General features: G+C 41.6%; 2 protein-coding genes across 2 annotated transcripts in view; both read left to right on the top strand.

The window, feature by feature from the left end:
- The first annotated feature begins 1,746 nt into the window (after nucleotides 1-1,746).
- On the top strand, nucleotides 1,747-14,392 carry LOC104829340 (lipase member M-like). Its single transcript, XM_010563519.1, is given in 11 exon segments — nucleotides 1,747-1,785; nucleotides 2,930-3,051; nucleotides 3,763-3,957; nucleotides 4,678-4,787; nucleotides 5,512-5,648; nucleotides 6,208-6,354; nucleotides 7,434-7,511; nucleotides 9,056-9,127; nucleotides 10,311-10,534; nucleotides 13,616-13,690; nucleotides 14,353-14,392. Coding segments are annotated over 11 exon segments (1,239 nt in total).
- Nucleotides 14,393-17,447: 3,055 nt separating this feature from the next.
- The window catches only part of LOC104829338 (lysosomal acid lipase/cholesteryl ester hydrolase-like), a gene marked incomplete at its 3' end in the record, with an annotated part of 8,586 nt that continues 1,088 nt past the window's right edge, over nucleotides 17,448-24,945 (top strand). The window contains exons 1-7 of the mRNA XM_010563518.1: nucleotides 17,448-17,579; nucleotides 18,921-19,035; nucleotides 20,113-20,311; nucleotides 20,912-21,021; nucleotides 22,358-22,494; nucleotides 23,063-23,203; nucleotides 24,643-24,714. Of these exons, the coding sequence (XP_010561820.1) occupies nucleotides 17,448-17,579; nucleotides 18,921-19,035; nucleotides 20,113-20,311; nucleotides 20,912-21,021; nucleotides 22,358-22,494; nucleotides 23,063-23,203; nucleotides 24,643-24,714 (906 nt within the window). The remainder of the gene's footprint in view (nucleotides 17,580-18,920; nucleotides 19,036-20,112; nucleotides 20,312-20,911; nucleotides 21,022-22,357; nucleotides 22,495-23,062; nucleotides 23,204-24,642; nucleotides 24,715-24,945) is intronic.

The raw sequence follows: 24,945 nt of genomic DNA, 5'->3' as shown, positions 1-24,945 counted from the left end.
TAAAAGGAGTCACCTCTCTCTGGTGCTACCCTAGGGAAAAGCTAAAGTGATAGCAGAAGGAATGAGGAATGGGAAAGAAATAGATGCTTATTGTCAAGGTGCTGCATGATTAGGGAAAAAACAGTGCATGACCATCATTTCACAGCTGTCTTTATCCAGCACTGCTTCCAAACAGCCAGGAATTGAGTTTCCATTCTTCTGTCACCTCAGTCTCTCAGCCGAACACATGATTTCTGGCACAAGATTGGTAACACTTTGCTTCATCTCTGACCCAAAACTGGTGAAGGCTTTGTGGGTGCTGCAAAAGATGGTATCAAACCTGGGCTTGAGGAGTTGCTTTATTATTTGAGAACAAATATATTTCATTGTTTTGTTTGTAACTCACATAGGTGAAAGAATGCCTATTTCTTGAAAGATTCCTTTCTGCTAAGATGAGTAGCCTGACGCACCTAGCCTGAATTTAAGTAACTCTGGGATAACTGGAGAGGCATGGGAAAATGGCAAGTGTGGGAATAAGATAGCAGTGGCTTTCAACCAAAAGAAAAGAGGCTAGCTCAGTAAAAAAAAAGTTTTAAAATGTCTGTTACTTTTTCTACAAAGGGGGCCAAGTATTTTCAAGATACAGATTATATCAGAATGGAGTGTTAGGAAGTTAGAATATAAATTGTTGTTCTGTGATAAGAAAAAACTAAGCTATTCATATTATTTGGGAAAAAAATTACAAAGTCTTCTTGACTGGGAAAACAATAAATGCAATGGATTTTTTGGCTGATTCAGTCTAGCTTAGAGATCTATCACTGGGACAAAAGAGGTTTAGGCATGGACTCTAGGGATTTGTATGGTGTAGAGAGAATGCTAATTCAAGCACGCTGCATTTTCTTTGAGCTAAGAGTGTGTAGGTGTTCACAGACTGTGGAGCTGCTATGTGTGCATCTAAGCAGGCTAGTTTCCTGTTGGGTTGTTTCGTTCCTTATTTCCTCAACAAAACTGGACGCCCCCGCACTCAGGCTCTACCTAGCATTACATTTAGCAAAGCTTTCTTTTCCTTTCTCAATCCTCATCCTATAGAATGGATAAATCTTGCCATTGATCAGTTTTTGTATAAATTATGCTAGGCAACTATAAATAAGTGCTTTATTTAGGTTCCTAAGTTCTTAATTAAATGATAAATATTTTAATTTATTTGTTTTCAGTTGTCTTTTTGTTTTTTTCAGTTAACTATCCAACAACTTTGAAAACTTCACTGTGACAATGATTGATTTAGTTACGACTTGCCCAAGAACTCCAGTGTTAGCCAGAAATGTTTCCTAATTAATCTACAGAACAAATGTGTGGCATGGTAATGTAAGTAAGTAAGTGACTTGCTTCTCAAAAGAATGAGTGAAATCCATTGCTCTGAAACCTTTCCTCTTTTCCTTGGATTCGCTGATACTTTTGCCCTTCTTGAGAGCAACGTCCTGGTCCAAACCTTAGCAGAGAATCCAGATTGCTGCCAGACTCTCTCAGATAGGTGTTTAAAGTCAGCTTTGTTCCATTTAGTTAACAATTAGGGAGTACCATACTAGCTCCATCCAGTATTAAGTAGCACATCCCACACCAGGAAAGTACAGAACCTGCCTGGATTACAAGTGCAGAGCAAGACTACTGACAGATTAATATACTGTTTTATCCAGAGAGAAGATATGGCTGTTTGTTGTTGTGACATATTTGTTTCAGGGAATTACTTATTCAGAAGAACTCAGAAGAATGAGGAAAGCTGTGGATCCCAAAGCATTTATGAATATTGTAAGCTGCTCGGTAGAGTGACCTGGGGATGGAAGGAATGCATGTCTCACAGCAGAGGGGTTTCTAGGTGTTAGAAATATAACAAGGTAGATAAGCTGCCTTTATTTAATCCATCTTCACTAATCATGCTATATACTATTGCTTTCTCTTCTACTCTTTTTCTGTATGTGTAACAGCACATCTTATGTTTGATAGAAATTAAGGCAAACAACTTTCCTTAGCAAATCTCCAGAGTTAATTTCCTTTTAAATATCAGTTACCAGTTTGCTGGCACTATCCCTCTATCTGAAAGAATGACCATTTGGAATGTCAGCATTTCATCATCAGACGACTCTAAAAAACTAGTGGTTTATGTTTTCTCCTTTTTTGAATGACCAGCATAGATCAGAAATGGCCAGCTTTTCAGAAGAGCACCTCTTGTCAAGCAAGCTTATTTATGTCTTTACTCACTTGTTAAAATCTTGGGTTTTCTGTCTTGCATGACAAATTACATTGAGTAATTCTCTGAGTACAAGTTACAAAAACCAATCCTCTTTTGTACCAAAACAGGTTGTATGTTACAGGTTAAAAGTAATATTTATTTCAGAGCTTAAGATTGGCTGTGTTAGTGATTTCGCTTGTGACTATGCAGTGGCTGATCCTGTTTCTTCCATAATGTAGTGGGTTTTTCAGTGGTACTCATTGCATATGTGCCATTCACAAAAGCGCAGTTGTGAAGCTCTCTGGATTTCTCTGAAGATAGTTTGAATAAACTGGTTTCACCTTGCATTGCAGCAGATCAGGACCATGTGCTCAGGCAGCTCCTCATCTCAGCTGTGGGAATCATAAGCTCCTGCTATGAGGTTATAGTGATTCTTGTATCACCAGAATGCAAGGGCTTGTGATTATGTGGCAGTAGTATAGCCCAGGTTTTTTATAACAGATTTTAACTGAATAGTTGATCCTGGATATAACACGAAGAATGAAGGAAATCTGTTGTAGTTTTACAATATCCAGGGTTACAATATCCAATCTGATATTGCTTTATTCATATGCTCAATATATGTAGACTAAATACCCAGCTGTATCTGCTCTCTAACATGTTATGCATATAATATATAAAATGGATTTCTGCAAGCTAATGGATTTGTACTTTCTCCTCTAGAATGAGCTCATTACTTACAAAGGGTACCCCCGTGAAGAGTATGAAGTGACAACAGAAGATGGTTATATCATTACCATTAACAGAATCCCTTATGGTACACAGAATCAGGGAAACCCAGGTACAGTTCTTTAACATGAGACAAAACCAGCCCAGATAGGGCACATTCTGGAAAGAGATGCCTTGTATTTGCAAAATGTCCATCAAAGCTTGTATACATGAGTGAAATTTTAGTAGAGAATTCTGGCTTCCCTGAACAGCCTGCAAGATCAAGATGATTTATGTCAAGCATACCTATTTATAATAAAAATCCACTATAATATGAAGCATATATCCTCAAAATAAGAGTTGATGAGTAAAAGTTAAAAAAAAAGAAAGATAGGGTAAAGGCTGTAATCTGCCCAATCAGCCTGTTTTGAGAAAGATGTTCCAGCTTCTAATTTTGCTTTGCTTTTGCTTACACCTCATTAATATCAGTGACTGATTCATATTTTGGGTAAAGAAAACCTCTGCAAACAATCCCACACCTTCATTCTATATATCAGTGTTGATAATCTCAAGCTAATGCGGTAGAGCTATACAAACAATGACCAGAGGGTGCCAAGCCAGTTTTTGCTGATGTCAGGCAGATCTTTCCATAAATCCTTACAGAAGCTTAGAAGAAGTTCTCTCTTTACAGAAAGGGACAGGGTTTTTTCCTATCATTAGTTGTCTCCCTTTAAGTTGGTACAGGAACAAATCCCAATATTGAATATGGGACAGTAAAGTCCCTGAACTACCAGAAAATCAAGAAATTTTACAAATTGTTGTTTTGTTTCTGATTTGCTTTTCAGCTTTGAACCTGCTGTATTTCTCCAACATGGATTATTGAGAGATGTTAGTAACTGGGTCACAAACCTGCCCAACAACTGCTTGGGCTTCATACTAGCTGATGCTGGCTTTGATGTTTGGATGGGAAATAGCAGAGGGAATCGCTGGTGCAGAGAACATCAGAATTATTCCATTGATCAAGATGAATTCTGGGCTTTCAGGTAGACTGAACCATTGAAGGGCATTTCCATTGCCCACCCTTACATATTTATTTAAGCTGGCTAAATCAGGGATTTACATATGCTACATTTTAAAAAGCATTCTTTACATTCACTTTTGGTGAGGTGCCCCTAAACATGCATGTAAACTTTAATAATGGTGGAGACTACTTTCCTCTGATTATTGCTAGAAAAGGTTCTTCAAACTAGAGATATAGCAGCAGAGCAACTCAGAGGAAACTGCACAGGTCATATCCAAGCCACTCCTCAGTTCTGTTTTGGAGGCTATGTAGAAACACTAGTCTGTATATTATAATAACACTAAAATCACAGAAGGAGAAAATGTAAATAATTTTTGCACTTATTTCAATGAACATTTAAAAACAGACCTTTTCTTTAACGCCAGATTATGTAAAATATGTTATTCCATGGACAGATCTCTGTTACTGTTTCACCACCTGTTCCGTCTGTGTAGACCGTTACAATTCAACCTGATACTTCTTGAAGTTATAGTCCTTCTGTTGATGTTAAGGGAGAAAATACCCCAGAACACCTTGAGTAGTATCTTCCATATCCAGTGCCAGAAAAACACAGAACCTAAAATGGCTAAATAATTCATTAAATGGTTCATGTTGGTTCTTTGCTGACAAGCCTGTAATAAAAATGTGAATTTACATGGATTTTTAATTTTTGCGTGCCTCTCTTTCAATCTCCTGCCTGCAGTTTTGATGAGATGGCAAAGTTTGATCTCCCAGCAGCAATAAATTTCATTGTGGAGAAAAAAGGACAGGAAAAGTTGTACTATATTGGCTATTCACAAGGTACTGTCATTGGTAAGTTACACACAACAGACTAATCTTTCAGGAAAACAGGAGTAAAATATGATTTGAGATACTGAATGTACCTGGGGTTTTCATGAACTCTTTGCAGGTTTGAAAAACACAAGATAAGCTGTTTTCAGCATGTAGGCATTTTTCATTTATTATAAATACAGTAAAACATAATGGGCCAAATGCACTGCTGCTCAAAGTCTGTTTACTTAGAATTATACTGGAAATTATTGTTTGGGACATGCAAATTGTTTCTTTCCAAGATGCACGGGTGTGTCCAACAGCAGATGGTCAGTTGACCAAAATAAACAAAACAGGAAAATGAGCGTACAGAAAGAGAAGTTGGCCAGTTTGGAAAGGACACACACACGCACACAAAAAAAAAAAAAAAGAGAAATTGGATTGACTGGAAGAAAAACAACTGTTCCTCCCAATAGTATATGAAATGCATGAATGTACATCAGAAGTATGCACTTACGTTTAAATGCATTTGGAAGAAATCTGCAAAGGCAAAATATAGAAAGAAATTTCTCTCTGAAGAGGGAAATAAAACTACAAGCTGGTTACACATGGAGAGGAGGGATTTCACACAAATCTGGGCTGAACCATAGTCTCTGAACAGCTAACAAGGTTGCTTGTAGGTTTGAAATTGCAGTCACATTTATAAATACCAAAAACAGTCTAATGTACAAATGATGATTTTCTTAACTCTTTTTTGTTTTCTCAGCTTTCATTGCATTTTCAACAATGCCAGAGCTGGCTCAGAAAATCAAACTCTATTTTGCATTGGCACCTGTCAGTACTATTAAGTATGCTAGAAGCCCAGCAACAAAACTCCTCTACCTTCCTGAAAAGTTGCTCAGGGTATGTGATATCTTGGTTTCAACTGTTTAACTATATACTTGTTTGTTCAGCTCTTAAAATGGATAAACAGAAAGTATAGGGCCTTATGAAGTCTACTCATTTGCATGTGGGTAGGTTTACCTTATGACTGAAGCCTTTGGAAGTTCAGACTGGACATTAAGAAAAACTTTTTATCTAGGGCAATAGTGCAGCACTGGGACAGGTCACCCAGAGAGGTACAGAGATGCAGATCCTCAAAGGTTTCCAAGATTCCTGTAGACAAAGCCACAAGTGATGTGCAAGGTTAGAGCTAAAATATGAATTGAAGTTAACATTTAACATATCTCTTCATTAAAACTGATGTAACACAAATTGAGTAACGCCTGAGCAGGCTGATGCAATGGAAAAACATTTAATTTCTTTCTTGTTTGTGGGAACATCATCTGGCAACTGAAGAAAAAGCAAGTGAGAACCACTGAAAGCGCTGGAGGAAAGGAACAGGGGACAAACACTTTTTAAAAACAACAACACAATGTACAAATGTACATTCTTAAATGAATGTTACCTTTGTTTTTCACAGGGTTTGCTTGGCAAAAGAGAATTCCTTCCCCAAACTGAATGTCTAAGAAGGCTAATAGTCCCCATCTGCAGCCACCGAGCTTTTGCCAGGCTTTGTAGAAGTGTCTTCTTCAGTCTGAGTGGCTGTAACCTGAAAAACATTGACATGGTATGTATAACTCTTACCAGCTCTCCTGAGAGTTTAAGCTTCTGCTCGCAGAACTTGCCTTCTATCCTGTGATGAGAATCCTGAATTTCTATGAGTCAGCATCACATTGCAGGGAGCAGTCCCCACTACCAGACAGCAATATCTGCTGGTTGCCCCATCGCTGGCAGGGGACCACTGCCTCACTCCTCAGAAGAGCGCTTGGAACTATCCCTACAATCAACAGCCGCCCAAAGCCCCCCAAAACTCTGCAGTCTGCCTTCTGCCAGACCTCACCTGGGGCACTGTCTCCTGGTTCATACTGTGGCTACTGGTCTTGTTGGAGATCTTCAGTATGCTGGCACACCATGGAATAAGAAATAAAATCCCTACCTGCTTCATGTCTCCAGGAACTCTTTGCAACAGAGAAAGGAACACACATATTCCCCCTCGTCCTCCTCCTCTAAGCCGTGGATCATCAGGGATGTGCTCAGAGACAGAGGATACCTCAGGGTACCTGAGAGAGAGTTGGCAAACACTGGGGGTTAAGACATACTTGGGCACCTCATGCTATGTACAGCTGTAGGTCAGACCATCTGGGCATGAAGATTTTGCTCCAGCATTTTCCAAAAAATGCCTCAGAGCATCTTCTCTGAGGAAGGATCATACAGCAAATTGTTAAGAAACCCTCACAGGATTAGGTTGTGTTTTATTTCAAATAGTTGTGCATTCCTCAGGCAGTTGCAGTTCCTTTTGTTGTTCTGTCCAACAGCAATCCTCTCTCACACAGGATCTGTTACAGACTCCTGAAAAAAACACCTAATCTGGGATCTAAATTGCTGACTTTCTATTCTATCCTTTCCACCTGTAGACTCTTTTAGATTCTCAGTCAACCTGGAAAATTTTCTGATTGGGGGTTGTTCTTTTGGTGCTACTTCAAACCTGTCACATCGCCACATCTGGAGTAACTCTGAGGGGGTCTCCAATCATGCCACTCCAATTTCTGTTGGTTTTATTGATACATGACACTGCTGTGGCGGGTGTTTTGATGTACGTCTGAATAGAAGGGAGGAAGAGAATACTCACTGAATATTTTCTTTCAGAACTGAATGGATGTGTATATTGCACAAACCCCCGCTGGAACTTCTGTGCAGAACATAGTCCACTGGAGTCGGGTACTAGTAAACTCCTGGAAGCAAAAATAGGTAATCACCTCTGGCTGAAAGGTAGAGTGGATAGAGTTGATATCCTGCTGTGAAGCCATTGCTAACTTCTTGGAAACACATGCAACTTCTTTACAATTGAAATCTCAATTCAAAACACTATTTTTCATTGACCCTTCTTTTGCCAGCAGTATAGAAATACCCTGTGTGATACAGGCACATTTGAAGCCAACAATGAAATGCTGTATTTGTGTAAAAACATGTATGCTGGACACTGTGTGTGCAGATGTATATATCACTCTTATTGTATATCCAGTACCTTTTATATATTCTGTCCACAGTTCTGTACAGAGCTTACCTTGAGAAATTAGTTATGTTTCCAATGTGCAGTCAAGAAATGAGTAAGACATAGGCTGCTTTGTAAAATACCAAATATTACTAGTAAAAGCCCTTGTATTTCCATCTCTTGCTTTCAAAGGTCTCAGTGTCAGGACAGCAGTAGAACTATAAATAATAAACTCTTTGTTTAGTAGGCTCGCTATATCCCTTCCTTACAAGGTACTATCACAGTACATTCTCAGCAGCAGTGCTGATGGAAGTTGCCTTCCTGTCTTTGGGCTCACACTTTCAGGATTCGTGAAGTCTGGGCTCAGTCACAGAAGCTGCTGCATGCAAGGCAGGTTTCCTGGCAGAAAAGAGTTTCTGGAGCAGAGCAGGAAGCAGCTGTGAGCACAGTGAGCTTGCAAGAGCGTTAATGCATTTTTCAGTACAGCAAACACATCGATATGTGTAAGTGACATCTGTGCAGGCATTTCCTGAAAATCAAATACTTTTGGCTGTGAATTTACACAAAGCATTAGATTAGATTGAGTTGGTTTTGTAACCATGGCCTACACGTGTAAAGAAAAAGAGTTACAAAGGCACAGTGGGGGGAGCTCTCCAAATTGACTTAGGTTTAATGCAGCACCTAGGCACAGACTGGAAAGTACAAACTTGCAGGAGTAATACTCCTAAGCCTTTGCTGTCATTGCTGTTATTACTATTAAAGGAGTTAACAGACACCTTACCTTCAATATTAAGACCCATTGATGGTCTCTCTCACAGTAGTAACAACCCTTGCTGCAGGGAAAGCCAAGGAGCACAAGGGAAGAACTAGAAATGGTGACTTCTGTATTCAAACCAGAGAGGGAAGAGGAAACATAAGGAGCCACTCACAGAGCTGAGTGATGGCAACATGGCTGTCAGAAGAAGACACAGCAGCAGCAGGGAGGGGAACTTCCTAGAGTCAGTTGTTAATAGCAATTTTACAAACTGGAACAAATTGCCTGCGAGAGCATCCCTGGGTCTTTCCACAGGAGCCACAATTTTCTTGGTGCTGACAAAAACATTTGACTCCTTTTCACTGATTGAGACTTTCAATTAATTAACTGTTGGCTCTTTCGTAGCACTTAGAAGAACTTCCACTGAGCCTTTAGATGGGAGTCAGAGGCTCAGCAGGGAAGAACCCACAAACTTCCTGAATGATGGCTTTGTAACTACCCTTTTCTTGTTCATCCTTTTAGGAGGCCCATTCAGGGAAGTTACAAGCTTATGACTGGGGCAGTTTAAAGAAGAACATGGGAAAATACCAACAGGTATATTTTGGTGAAACAGTATTATCACCCTTGGACAACACAGAAGCACACAGGAAGAGAGCAAGGATGTAGTAGGAGACACATTTTCAGAATACAAGTAGATTAAAGTATTACTACTTTCCAGTTTGGAACTCAACAGAGAAAGCATGCAAGCACTAATGGCAATAATAAATTTAAAAAAGAAAGAAGAGAGAGAGGGGAAGACCAAAACTTTTCAATTAAATGATCAATAAGAATAAGAGTAAGTAAGGGCAAGAAAGATAGAAAATTAATTTTGAAAAAGAACAGTACATCTAGTAGGTAAGACCAAAGAGGCATCTTGCCTACTAATGTGATTGAAACAGTTGCCAATGTATGAGAGTTCAGGAAATATTATTAGTAAGAGGGCAGCTGGAGAGCTAGTAGCTAACCCTAGATTCTGTCAGCCAGAGACAAAAGAACTTTGTCCTCAAGAAGTCCCTGAGGAATCTCTCCTCCATTCAAGACTCTAATCCCATCCTTGACCTTCCTACTCTTTAGGTCTCCACAGCAGCCTATCATTATCAGTTACATGTTTTAATGATGGCTTGCATGAAATGCAACTTCCTTTGGTTTGTCTTGAATTTGCTTGCCCCTGGAAAGTCACTGGATGCCTTCTAGGTTTTGTGCTATGAGAAGTAATGGGATAATTACTTCCTTTGCTCTGTCTTCATACCATTTGTGATTGTATAAGCCTGTCTCCTGTCCCTGCTCTGGCCTCTGTTTTCCAAACTCAGGAGTCCTAAGCTACTTTTCTCCTACAGAACCCACTCCATGCTCCTTTTCATCCTTGTCCTATGTTTCCTAACTAGACCATATATGTCTTCCGCGGCTGACCAGTACTCCAAAAGGACCAAGATGGGGGTTTATCCAGAGGCATCCTGACATTTTCTGTCTTGTTCCAGGTTCCTGCCCTATGAATTCCTCTGAGACGACAAAGACCCAACAGTAATTCTTTGTCAACTCAGGAGGCATTTTTCCTTTGGCTGTGCTATCAGATGTGTCACACCTGCAAGCACAGACAGAAAAGGCAAGCAAAGTGACTTTCTTCGTTTGGTTTAGGCACCTCTACTTCGAACAGCGACAGAAGAAAACCCCAAATGCATGTTTAAAGGCTGCTGTGCTTTCCTGGACATTCATTCCTGTACTGCTTCATGTTTTCCAGGCTACTCCTCCTCTCTACAACACAGAAGAGATGACTGTACCAACTGCGGTATGGACTGGGGAACAAGACTTGCTTGCAGATCCCAAGGATGCAGCCATTTTACTGTCTCAGATTAAGAGGCTTATCTATCACAAGAGGATTCCTGAATGGGCACACCTGGATTTCATCTGGGGAGTGGATGCACCTTTGCACATGTACAATGAAATTATTGATCTGATACATAAGTATCCTCACCCACAACCAGTAGCCATACCTGGTTACAAACAAAACCTCCTTTTGCATCAGATGGTAGTTTCTGCTGGTGTTAGAGAAAGGGTTCCTCCTGACACTATTTTCATACCACATGTCACTGCAATGCCTTTTGCATCCTGATGGTGCACTTCATGTTTTCTGGCAACCTTGTGGGTTAGTAATCACTTTTTAATTGATACAGCATAGATTCTGCAATAACCGTACTTTGCTAACAGCAGACAGGGTTTACTTGCAGCCTCCTTTCTTCTTTAGACCTTAATAGTAATGAAAGCACTGACTTTCTCTGAATACGGTCAGTGATCTCAAGATGTTTTCTATTCTTTGTATTATTTCTCTGTTTATTGGGCTGACAGTTATTGAAAGGCATAGTGTAATCCAAGACTAATTCTAGCAGTTATGATATTGATTAATTTTATTATTAGATGAGACAATGATCAGAAAGTAAAAACTGAGTTCACACAAAAAACTCACTTCTGAAAAGAAGATGGTTTGTCTTCATTTGAAACAGGGCTGCTCACTTTTTTTATGAGGAAGAGCAAGGGAGGGTAGACCCAGCAGAAAATAGTAACCAGTCTCGTGGTTCAAGCATGTCCCTGGAAGATGGGAAACTTGGGTTCAAGAGCGCTGCTGAGATAGAGGAATCTTGGCAGACTCAATCTCTGCTGACAATACTTTCAAGATCTGTGTACATGAACTCTCCAGGGTGGGAGAAAGGAGCTGATTTCATCTTGGTAATGATAGCACTTCAATGGGACACTTTGGTTCAAAGTTACACTCTGAACCCGGCAGGAACCTCACATCTCCTGCTATTTCACATGGAAGCCACCAGCTACCATGGATCTGAGCAGTTCTAACCTTTATCATGACCCTGAGGAGCCTCTTTGTGGTTTAAACACTAAAATGAGAAGTACCCAAACATCGCTAGAAAGAATCCATTATCTCTGTCCCATGGGTATTTAGAGCACTTTGCCCCCTAGTGGGAAGGGCTGCTTTGAAAACAGGGCTGAAGAAACTGTCATCTTATTTAATTTCCTGGGGGAACTCTGGCTTTACCATTCTTGTTTCAAATAGGTAGTTAATACGCAAAGACACTCACTTGAAGGGTAGCCTCCATGGTTATTAGGTTACAGCATTATGGGTCACTGTTCCTCCACAATGAAATGCCTTAGCTTCACTCTGAAAAGAAACACAGTGCATTTAGGGGTTTCCTTTCAGCGTGACACCCTCATTCTCTGTTTGAATCAAATGTTAATGTGGGCCAAGTCTGGGATGCTAACCAGGGCAGGTACAGCTGTTACACTAGGACAGTTCACTGGTGACACTATATGACCAAAGGGTTGGTGTCTCACTCTGTGAAATGATTCATTAACCAAACAAATTAACCATGGTTGGCACCACTTCTGTCCCTTTCCCTTCCAAGACAAACAACAGGCCTCTTTTGTCTCCTGAGCCCACTGCTGAAGCCTGTCCTGTTTCCTTGTGCTCCATGAATGTAAGTAGAGCTTTATCCAAACAAAACCGCTCCCCTCCAGACAAGGACATTCCTTACACCCAATACAAACTCCTGGGGACAAATACCTTCCAGAGAGTCAGCCCTTCAACTAACTCACTGCTTGTAGGTGAGACACATGAGGACTTGAGACCTACTTTATGAGTTTTCAATACTTACAATGGGAAATGCAATAGTAATATACCTGAAAGAAGCCAGAGCATCCCCTAAATTCACCTACGAAAGAGATTGCAGCTGTGCAGCTGTCTTGCAATCTGGGAGACCATAGAGGAGGCAGGGTGTTGAATTTTCTGGAAAATCAGTAAAAAAAGGTTGGGCAATCAGCATTGGAAACATCATGGGGACTGTTGATCCCACCTTGGGACATGAGGAGGGACTAGACGTCATGTTGCAGAAGCCCTTCTGGGTGATTAAGTTATGGTTTGAAGAAAGTTATTGTCACTTAGAGACATCAGGGCAGCCAAGTTATAATGCTTTTCACTGAGAAATTACCAAATTACCTTTTTCACTATTCCAAACAATGTTCTCTGCTTTGTATGTAAAACAGAACTGTTACTGTGGCTTCACTGACATCCTGTTCTTAGTTCACTCCTTTCCTTTCCCCACCAGCCAAAGGCATTGTACCATTTGGAATGCTGTTCCCAGGAACACATCCCTTTCATCTGGTGTTCTTCTAAATGCTCACCAGTCCATGATAAAACACAAGTTCTTCTGAAGACACTTATGAGTTAATTGGCTGAAAAGGCTGGTCCTCGTGTAGGAGTATTCTACTTTTTTTGTAGCCCAGCTGCCTAAGGACACAGAATGTGTCCTTCTGCCCATGGTCGTCAAGCCAATTTCAGTGAGGACTGAGCCCTCAAGCTCACTACAACTAATTCAGCAGTTAGGCAAAGGTCTCCAAAGATTCTATGTTTTCAGAGTTGATGAAAATGGCCTGGGAGAAGGAAGAACCCTTGTTTGTTCCCTCAGTGGGAGAAAAGTTATATGATATGTTCAAGCCTTCTTTGGCACCAGAGGGTCCTTACAGAAGCCATGTCAACTCTGAGCACTAATGTAGAATAAGATGGGTTTCATGAGTTGTGCTGCTCACTGAAGAACAGATTTAAGACAGTTTGTAATGTTAAAGTTAACATAAACCAAATGAAAAGCAATAGCAGAGACAGTGTTCTTGAGAAAGTCTGTTGAGAGTAGCTGGACACTTGCTTCTCTTTATCTTAAAAGATTACATTTGGAGCAGTCCCTCAGTTGGGCAACAGTACAGGTCAAGGTCTGCCACAGCCTCAGGGAACTGGAACACCCAGGTCCCAGCTAAACATCCTAACCACTGATTTGTAGGTACTTCTTAAACTCTCCTGCCCCATGGTGCATTTGGGGTTTGTGAATTTAACCAGAATATCTTTTTCATCACAAAGATTTCCCCACTTCTGAAGCACTGCCAAATCAGCGCTTAAATATGCTCTACAATACATGCTGCCAACTCATGACACTCACTGCTGCTACTCTGAAGCGTTCACTGCGTTTTTACTTCCTTTTATCGGCACAGGTTTCTGCCAGTGAATCAGTCTGCTAGTGGAGACAGACTGCGGCAGAAGACACAAGCAGGGCAGTCAAAGCAGAGGTAAGGTGCTTGTACATATGTGTACATGATCTCTTTCTCTGTTGTCTGATGAACATAAAGATTTTCAGTCTTGCTTTTGTGCAGTTGCTTGTAAGAATAGACAGCTTTCTGCCTCTCTGATCTGTAAGCCTATTGCTATGCACAGAAGTGCTTGTTTGCTAAAGTTTGAAGACAAAGAAGTTTGACCTGCACAAAAGGAAGAAAAAGAGCAACTATTTCATTTTCTTCTACTTGTTTTATTCAGTCTGAGAACAAGGGAATGACAGTCCCAGTATTGCAACAGTGTGTGTAAACTGGCCTCCTGCTTTTGCTGTGTAATGCACACGTATGTTTTGTTAGTGAGTAAGGCAGCAGATTGTCATATGCATTTAGTCACAGTTGCTTTTCTGGTTGGTGTGTGTATGCCTTACAGCTTATACGAAATAAATTTTAGGCTGCTTAAAGCACAAGGATAGATGGATGAATTTCTGAAGGGCTTGTATCTTAGTTTCACTAAATCTTAAAAGTACCTAAAGAACTTTCAAGGGCATTTCTCTCTCTGACCTCTTTTCCTTCTAAGTATGTTCTTTTATGACAGTTTATGATGCCCAGTATTTCCTTACAACTTCATCTCACTAGATAAAACAGCTGTTAGTGTCTCCTAACTGTCTTTACTCCTGAAGCTTAGGGGAGCAGTGGCCTGCCAAGACTGATATTACTTAGCCCACTGTATCTGATTTAAAAGGCAAATACCTGGAAGTCCATAAGCCATGCCAGCTAAGCCAGGTGATCATACAGTGCATTGAGAAAAGTTTGCCCTAACAGGAGGGATAATTTAGCCTCTGCATTGCCTCAACTAGTCTTGGTAGTCACTTGAAAACAAGCTGAGACATTAGCAGAACTTTTTCTTCCCAAATGAGATTCCCTGTGCAGGGAGAGGGAGGCATATTTTACCCCCATTAGAACAGAGTAAAACAGCAGAAAGCAAAAAAGAGTATTGTGCTGATTGAATATTTAGTTGTGAGGCTTCCTTTTTTGACAGTAAAAATTAAGAAGTATTTGATATCCAAAGGGAATTGAATGAAGTGTGTTTTGATGCCAAGTTTAAAGTTTTGGGTGTTTCTAAACGCTGCTTCATTCCAACTGTGTGGTGACTCATGAGGTTTGACTTCTTTACATTTGTTCAGTCAAATTTAAATGTTAAACTGAAGATCAGAAAAAGTCAAAACTCCTTCTCCTATAAGGAGATTCAGAGTGCAAAAATCTCTTGGTTACCCCGCCCTCAGTCTCACAAATCCTGCTCATTTTCCCCATTACTTGCCAGGGAATACTCTTACTTTCTCTTGATCTGTAGTTCCAAGTCCAAATAAACTTCATAGACCAGCATGTCTTGTCATAGCAGACGTCTTATGCTAGAAGCAGACTCCAGAAACATGTGGCTGCATGAGAACCTCTGTTCTTCATTAAAAATTGGATTCTCCATGTCTAGTGGACCTAGCAATGCCTGTTTTCAGAAAGACTTGTTTCCTGAGTCTGCTTAAATGCCTAATGCAAAATATAATATAGGCATGTGTCCTACCAAATTCTCTCACAACCCTTGATGCCCAGCCTTGCATGCTGTGGCTACTTTGAAGGTACATGGACACTGACTAGTTGGCTAGTTCACTCTTGTTGACTGCTCACCTGGTTGTAGAACATACAACGGCTGCCTTCAGCCTGCCTTCCTGTCAGCAAGGCACTAACCCTGCTGAATAGTCCTCCCCCAGCAAATAGTCCTCAGGAGCTCCTGCAAACCCCGCTGCCTTACAGACTTGTATCTCAGTGCTGAACTTGGCAGATATTTACCAATGACATCAAAAGTTGATTACAGGATGGACAGAAAGGTGAACTAACATAAACACACCGTGGTCATAGAAGAATGCCCTCTTCTTCTGAGGAAACCAAGCCTACAAGAGCAGTAATGTCTCCAGTCATTACTGGTGAGGCAATCTTACAAGACGCCTTGACAAGTTGAAGCCTTACATTGTATTACGCGTCCCTTTTGTCCCATCAATTCTATTGTTGAACATTTAGGTAGCCTGCCTGATCTTTATGGTCTTTATCCATATGCAGAATGGCTGCTACTTTTCTCTTTGCAGCCCTCATTCTCTCCTCACACAGGTAGGCACAGCATACAACAACAAATAGATGTATAAGGTCTTTTCCACAATGTGTAAGCACAGTCCTGAGCTTCATGGATGAATTCTTTTTGTACAGTTGTTTGGATTGGAAAGAAAAATCCCATCCTTCCCATCCTACCTACTTGCAGCTCTCTTGTAAGCAAGGAGCACTGAACATGTCAGCACTTCTCTTGCTCTCTAGTTTTAACTCACAGTCCCATACCCAGTAACTTTCAGAGACACAGAAACTGCTTTTCCCTTTTCTAGCAAGCATTTGAGTCAAAATTTCCATGTTGAAAAAAAGGTCTGGGAAGCTCGCAGAGAGGAGTGTTCCTGCACTCATTGACTGTGTTCTGGAAAATAAAGACTAAAACCTGGAAGCATATCTTCTGTAGGTGGAGTCGGCATAAACTGGTGCTAGATAGGCTGTACTCTGCAATTTCTATTCAGAAAAGCTAATCTGGTACCACTACTCAACCAGGAGAGGCCAAGGTCTTACCTCCCCATGACCAAGACAAGATTTGCAGTATGGACAGCCATTTCTAAGAGGTAAAGGAGACAGGCCCTTGGCAACATGAAGGCAGTCTCAGGATCCATCACTGACTGCTCTAAAACCAAATCATTCCATGGTTTCTCAGCTGGTGGCAGACATTGATTTTGAGACACAGAAACTTCGAGCTCAGAAGTAGCAGTAGGAAAAATACAATTATCTGGGGATAGCAGAGCAGGTTCTTGGAAGAAGTGGGCAGCAAGGGGATGGTGAAAAAGCCTGAAGGATGGTAAATGGGGACCTAGATGATTCAGTTTCCATCTGAAAGACAAGGTTGACTGGGAACTGACTCATGGGTCTTCCGGGGAGCCACACATGGTCACCTTGTTCACTTCATATTCCCAGAGGAACTAATTTCAAACAGAACTTGAACCTGGTCTGCGGCACATCACCCCATGGTGAAAGCACAAGCTGGCACTGATTTGGTGCACACATGTTCCCCTAAGCCTGTTACATCTCCTCCCAAAGTCCCTGAATCACTCCTGACTTCTGCACAACCCTTCATGAGCCTCATTGACTGATCCGTCGCCCCGGCACGCCACTGACCAGCACAAAGAATGGTATTTGATCCTAAAGGAGGAGAGGGCAGGTGGAAAGAGAGACCTTTCCAAACCTCTCTCACCTCATTCCTGAGGAGACAAGAAACAAACAGTGCTTTCTTCTCCTTTCACCTCTCCTGCTGGCAGAGAAGCAGAGGCACATAAAGGCAGACAAGCTGGGTGATGGTCATCTCAGGTACTCATGCTTCTTTGTCAAACTTCTGCTAGACTCACACCAGGAGCTGGCCCTGTCTACCAACCACAGCTCCCTTGTCATCTGCAGAGTGCTCAGGCATATTCTCGCATAGTATCCCCCAGTGTTTTCCTCACCTGTTCTGCAACCCTCCCTGTTACACAGCATGAGCTGTAGACAGTCCCTCCTCACACATGTCCTTCTTCTGGCAGCCCCTTGGGGAATAGACCTTGGGCAACCTTCAGGAGACTCCCCACTTGGGTCTTCCTGTGGAATTTCACACCACTCTCTTCCTAACACAGACACCCCTGCATGTGCTCTTTCACACAGCCCCGAGATGTGGTGCCTCCTTGTGCTGCTCTGCTCCCAAGGAATTGCCTTTTCAGCAGGATTCACAACACCCTCCACTCTGAATTCAGACACAAGCCAGCACAGGAAGCCTCGCAACCCTGAATGCTTTATGAATGTCGTAAGTTGGGTCACTTTCCCTTTCTTTCTAAAGCATCTCTCCCAGTACCACTAACACTGCCCCATCACTAACAGTCCCTGTCAGGAGGCTAAGAAGGGCCCCTTCCACAATTCCCGTTTTCCCATCCTGCCTTTTCCAAAACCACCGCATTAGAGTCACTACTGTAATGAGGGCCAGCTCTGAATGTGCCAGAGACAGATGTGACTCTTGCACGTTGCATGAGGACAGACACATAGCACTGCAATGAAGAGTGCTGGCTGCTACTTTTGGCTCCAGGGCCAGGCAACTCCCCAGAGCATCGAGGGGCACTGGAGATACAGGCTACTGAATTTTGACCCCAGCAACAGGACTCAGCCCTGGACTGTGGCCAGAGCACATACTACATGCTCCAATCCATACCAACCTGAACAACAGACATTCACTGCCTGCATTTAGAGTGAACCCCAACAAATATATGATGAACATGAGGCTGGGCCATGCCTCATGACACTTGTTTGCAGTCACCTTTCTCAACACATGTTGGTATTTCTGGCTATTGCACAAAGAAGGGAAGAGTGCAAACCTGGCAAGAGGACAAAGATCCCTCCAGCATTGTGATAGCGAGCACCTGCCTAGAAGAAACCTTGATGCTCCTATCCAAACAGTCCATGCTCCCAGAGAGAAATATTCCTTTGCAGTGGAGGCAAAGGCTGGTTTCTTGTCTGAAGGGAAGCAGAGTCCTCCCCTTCTGTAACAACCTGTGTGCTCACTACAGTGGCAAGGGAGGTTGAACCCCTTCTTCAAACAGCAGATTCTCACAACACAAAGTAATCCAAGATGAGATACCTTGCTCTGAATCACCAAAGATTTCCCCACAGTACATGCAAAATCAGGTGTAGGTGGTCTCATGAGTTCCTTAGCGACAAGAGCTCCACCCTTGTTTGCCTTGCCTGCATGGCTTGCCTAATCACACTTTGGCAAGAATGGATTCATTATGGCCCAAAACCCACAGCTTTTGGCACTGGTATATACAGATACTGCTACATATTTAGTCTGTAGAAAGGTATGATCTGTATGAGCCTTACAAAACATGACAAACTATCTCCTAAAAGGTTAGTCACTCAATACAGTTCTGCTTTGTCCCATCATATGGGGCCAAATACCAGACAACTACCACCTAAGCAGGTCTGAAGAAGACTTTGATGCATCTTTGTACATGACCTGTAATATTTATTCTCAGCCATGGTCCCAGTGGCTTTGCACTACCATCACAGAACAGCCCACATCCACACTGCTTAGCTTGTTTACCCTCCAAAACAGGACAACTTGCGTGTTAACAAACTCTCCCTTGGCTTTCCACAGAGTGAAATTATCAGATATCATGGATACTCCAGCGAGGAATATCAAGTTACCACGGAGGATGGATACATTCTTGGTCTTTTTAGAATTCCTGCTGGGAGGAACAGCCAAAATACAGGTGTGACACAGTTATAGCACATAAGGAAATTCTGAGAGCCAATTCTTACATGGGGTCCCCACCTTTCCCCTTTGCACATGCAATGGCATGTTCCACACCTTTCCATCTCAGGAAGAGCACCTAGTCAGGAGTGTGGAATGGGGCCTGAATTCTGTATCCATCTGAAGTTCACATATTCAGTGTCTCTGTCCTTATTTCAGACTTTTCTAATAATTTTGTCATATCCCAGTTTTGTTCCCTCATGTGGGCTGGGGGAGGATTTAGTAGACTGGATTTGGGGAGGTTTTGCATTAACACCCTAAGTAATATACATTTAAAATAGAAGCCTGACAACAAAGCCTCTCAGGTTGGGCATATGAATATTAATTCCCAGCCTTCTGAAGGACGGAGATATTCTTGAGGAAAGTGATAAGAAATCAGATCATCAAAGAAAAGCAAATGCATTTCATCTGTTTCATCACATTTTCTGAATGGAATAAAAATTTCTACCTGGAATTCGAGGTGCCCTGGATACTGCTACTTTGTTTATTACTCCTTGTTAGAATTAGAGAATAATTTGTTTTGGATGCCTCCTCCTATTTGGATCTCCTCCTTCGGAGATCATCTGGACCAGCATCACTCTCAAAGTAAGGTTAACCAATGTTAGGTCAGGGGCCTCTCAGCCCTGCTCAGTTGGTTACTGAATAGACCCAAATGTAGATATGCTTCTTTGGATATATTATTCTTTGTCTTCCATACACTATTATGCCTTCAGCAGTTTTCAGCTGTGGGCAGATGGTTTCAATATAGGGACCTGTAAGTTGGCTTTCCAGTGCAAAAAGAAGTGGGGACAGGCCTCCTCATTAAATTCTTTATTTGCCAGTCATGTCATGAAATAGTTATGAAATGTCATGAAACGGTTCCTGCTTGAATGGAACAAATCCTTCAGGTTTCTCAGACCAATATCTATGCATAGTTTTCCTGGGAGCTTCTTGAAGAAGGAAGGATTTAAAACCTCTCACAAACTAAACTCTGCACCCCAATCTTAAATACACATTAACTGCTGCTCCAATGTAAGAATACTTTCATCTTTTCCAGGGCAAAAGCCTGTAGTCTTCCTACAGCATGCTTTTCTAGGAGACGCTACCCACTGGATTTCTAACCTGCCTAACAACAGCTTGGGCTTCCTGCTCGCGGATGCTGGCTATGATGTCTGGATGGGAAACAGCCGAGGGAACACTTGGTCTTTAAAACACAAGACCCTTAATCCCAGCCAGAAAGCGTTCTGGCAGTTCAGGTACTCTGTAGGGGGAGAATTACTTAAGATGGAAACTCCGAGGGGACTAAATAGCTTCAGCCTGATGGTTTTTACCTAAACCAGCATCAGAGCAGGGTCTATACCAACCAACAAGAGTAAAGAACCAGATGAAGAAGGATGCTCACTACTACTTAGAGTTGGGATCATTGACTGGGGAAGAGATTTCAGACACTGGGAAATGAAAAGGAATGCTGAGGAAAAGGGAGACAGTACTGTGAGAGTGAGAGCAAGAACCTCAGCTGGAACAGGCTGAGCAGCCTTGTCTAGAAATCTCTGATCTCTCACAGCTAAATTCAACCAACCTATGCTAGTGAAAGCACTGATTAAATTCCATTCCCCAAGGGCTGCAAGTGACAGGTGAAACTGGTACCTCCTCTGCAGAAAGCCCAAGGCATCAGGCAGCCTGGCAGTACAGCTGCGTCTCCTCTACCCCTTCCCCAACTCAAGCAAAATGCAGACAAAGCATGCAACCTCATCTTTCAGTTGGTCCTGCTTGGTGCAATGAACAAAACTGACATTCAGTTACTCACACTGTGATAGCTGAATTATCTGCTAGCTTTTTGTGTTTTTCCCCTGTAGCTTTGATGAAATGGGTAAATACGATATTCCAGCAGAGCTGTACTTCATCATGAATAAAACTGGACAGAAGGATGTATACTATGTTGGTCACTCTGAAGGCACAACAGCAGGTAATGTCAGGACACTCATGGTTCACAACCATTCATGTTCCTATCTGATCAGTAGGTGTGTCTCCCCATTGATCCAGTTGTTTCTCTTGTTTGTGGAGAGCTAGCAAATGTAGAAGTGCCTTCTGACTTGAGATTTGGAAAATATGCAAAACTTTTCTAAAACCAGCTTTGTTTACCCTTAATAAACAAAGAACCCTAATCCAAATGTAGTTCAACTTTCTAAATAATTAGAGACATAAAAAGTGGTTATTTACTGGGCACTTCAGGTGCTGGCACTGGGTATTTTTCTTAAATTCTCAGCAACAGGAATTTTCATTAAGTTCATCTTTTGTATTAAAACATACAATTATTTTCCTTGTGAACAGGAAGGAAAAACTAAAAAGGTAAAACAGCACATATAACATACAATTTCAAATAACAGAAGACAAGGAAAAGGAACCTCAACATTACTAAGTCATGTGACTTAATGGCAATCTTACAATTTAAAGCACAGTTCATGAGTGGCTATAACTGGCCATATTACTGTTTAAAAACGTATTGCCGGAGACTGAAAATTAGGAAAGAAAAAACATTAGTAACTTATTTTCTCTTAGTGCCAGCCTTTAGCATTAACTCACTTCATGGAGTCTGAATGCAACTAACTTTCTTTTAGCATCAGCTGAAAGTTCCTGATGTTTATGGTTTATGTGTAAGATCCATGAACGGTCATTGATTAGAAATGAGCAACTGCCAGTTCATTAGTGTAAACAACCCAGAAAAAAGGGAAGGAAATGTGGGAAAATCATATATTGTCACAGCTCCAGACCTTTTCTTTCTTTTCCTCTTATAAGAGTATTTAAAGACCCTCATGGCAAAACAAACTAACCATCTAGGCTTTCTTCAGCTGCCTTTGATGCAAACAATCAGTTGAAAACACTGAACGATGCCAGTATTCAGCTAATTATTCTACAGTTTCATGGAAGCATAAACATACATAGACCTTTAGAGACTATAATCTGAAAAACTCATTTTTTATGAGAGTTTTTTGAACTTTAGTGGGAATTGATTTTATCACAAAAACCTTATTGACATGGTACCTACAAAAACTGTTCTGATAAAGGCAACGTCCAGACGTGCTCTAAACCTCAGAATGAACTTTGTCTCCCAAATAAAATTTATTTCAGGACTTAGGTTCAACACTCGCCTTCAGTAAAATATGCAGCACAGACAAACATGGACAACAGACAATGGGCTGCAAATCTAGTCTCACTTCTTGTTTGCTACCTGCTGCTGATTTATTTATTTTGTCTGTGAAAGATGTCATCACTAACTCAGGCTGTCCCTTCTGTGTTTGCAGGCTTCATAGCATTTTCTACATACCCTGAGCTGGCTAAACGGGTGAAAATGTTCTGTGCTCTGAGCCCAGTAACCACAGGCTCACATGCTACAAGCCCTCTGATTAAGATAACAAGTGTTCCTGAACCACTGCTCAGGGTATGTCATTTTTCCTTCTAAAAGAGGCCCGATGCCTGACTTGCTTTCACAGGGTTCACTCAACCTCAGATGAAGTGTTCCCAAACAGGTGACATGCTGATACTGAGCTTGGGATGAATCAAGGGCTCTTGAAAAATCTGTTCCCAAACTCTGTGGGGAAAATACTGGAGATATAGGGTTTGTAGCGGCAAGTACGAGACTTGTGAAACTGTCTCATCATAGGACTCTTGCTCTTAACTAATATTTTGCTGGCCTCATGCAGGAAGAACTAAACCAGAGCTGCAATAACAACCATGACAACCTCTGGGACTTCAGAAATGAGTGAGCATTGAGGTCACTACGCTAGAAATGGGAGGATGGCTTCCTCCAAGATTGATGGCAGTAATATGAAGAAGGAAGGATATGTGATGCACAATGGAGAAGAAAGTGTTTTAAGGGGTACTGGGAGGGCAAGCTCTTTCAGCAATCTTTGAATACTGAGTTAGGAGGCTAGGCTATTAGCAACAGTTTCCTGCATAAAATGCCCCTGTAACAAGAAAAAAAGTGTTGCGCTTTTCCGTTCCCTCAGTTAGCATTTGGCTGCAAAGGAGCCATGCACCAGATTGGATTTCTGAAAGGACCTGTGACGCAGTTGTGTACAAGCCTGGATAAGTTCTGTGGCCATGTACTCTGTTACATAGCTGGAGGCAACATAAAAAATCTGAACACGGTAAGTATATGCAAGAGCACCTACTCAAAGTAAAACTACCGTGATTTTGGAAGTTACATTTGTGCACGCTATCCTTATCTAGTAACTGTCATGCATGTAAATGTACATAAACCACAATGTAGTTCTCAGCAGATCGAGGGAATGCCAGGGCATTGTGTGGTGCAAACACAGGACTAGAGCTAATGATGGATGGGACCAACAACTAGGCACATTCCAATCCCAGAAAGAAAGGACTGAATTAAGTCTGGAGCTATATTGCATACGTAATAGATGTGCCCTCTTTTGGGGCTAAGCCAACCAGATTTTGGTCATACACAGATGCTCTTTAAAAAGACCCAATGGATGATGGAGTCAGACTTCTTGGTCATACAGTTCCCTGTTTCCTTCCTTAGCATGCAGACACCAAGGTCCTCTGAACACTGGAATAATTAAAAGGCAGGAAAAAGCTCCTTTTCCCTTGCCACTTTTCAGACTACTTGCACCAGAACTTGATCCCAAAGAACTACCATAAGGAGCATTCTCCCATTTTTGTTGTCCTTAGAACTGGGCCCAACAGCTCAATCCACAACATGTAGAGCTACAGAAAGTCCTTCCACTGTGTCTGAGGAGTGCAACATAACTACAGTACGATTCACAAAGACTAGTGCCTCAGTCAGTGGGAACAGGAGAGACAAGAGGGTTATCCCTATGCTTGCTGACATATGGGCACTGTAGTGTGTCTTAAATCCCCTTTACAGTGGCCAAAGTATGCAGAAGCTGGCCTGTGTAATGTTTATTACTGCAATATCTGTAAAGTCTGGGGCCTATTCTTCTCCATCTATAACCATTGCAAAAAGCACATACGGGAAAGAAATGAGAATCAAAGGTTCAATGCAAAACCAATTGGAGGCATTGTGGCCCTTTTGAATTGCAGAGCTAAACTATTAAGGATCTTTCCTGACTTCGGTTAAGTCACAAATGTTGTTCTTAGGGCAAGATACCAAGTCTGAGGAGGAATGCAGGGAGATGGAATTGGAACATCTCCTTAACAGAACTATAAAAACGCAAACAGAAGAAAAAGCAATCTGTTTTGTAATCTGCCTTCTTTAGCACTAGGAGTAAAATGAAGAGAAAAATAAATCTTCAAAAGACTTATACATGCATGGGGGTTTGCTGTCAGGTGAGTAATCTACTTTGAAAGGACTGGAAGGTTTTTCCGAGGATCCCACAGTAGTACTATCTTCATGGAACAGACTAACTTTCATGGAAAAAGTGTGCAGATGCATACTATTAACCAGCTATTCCTAAGTCTGCTTCTCAGTTTTCTATCTGATATTTGAAGAACATCCTATAAAAATGGGGTTTTAACACAGCAGCAGTATGTTGCTCAGGTCCTTCACAGCTTTATTCAGTCACAGCACTGGATCACTGCCTTTATAACACTTCTGCTTTCTCTCCAGAGCCGGATAGATACCTACGTAGCACATTCCCCTGCTGGAACATCTGTACAGAACATTATTCATTGGCATCAGGTATAACTGTGTACTGATGTGTAAACAGACTCTTACTACTGCTTTTTATGCAACCAACCACCTACAGGGAATTCCAGAGGCAGTGGATCTGGGAATCTGCCCATCACATCTTCTCACATGCTGCCGTGAGCACCTGCCACAGAGGGAGCACTCTTTCCCATGGCTCACCAGACCATCACCTGAATTGCCCCTTTGGTATCAAGCACCGAGATTTCCCCAGGGCATATCAGG

Source organism: Haliaeetus leucocephalus, unplaced genomic scaffold (assembly GCF_000737465.1).
Source record: "Haliaeetus leucocephalus isolate CR32 unplaced genomic scaffold, Haliaeetus_leucocephalus-4.0 Scaffold168, whole genome shotgun sequence".
Taxonomy (NCBI): Eukaryota; Metazoa; Chordata; class Aves; order Accipitriformes; family Accipitridae; genus Haliaeetus; species Haliaeetus leucocephalus.
Note: the sequence above shows the minus strand (reverse complement) of the source record. Positions and strands in the feature narration are given on the sequence as shown.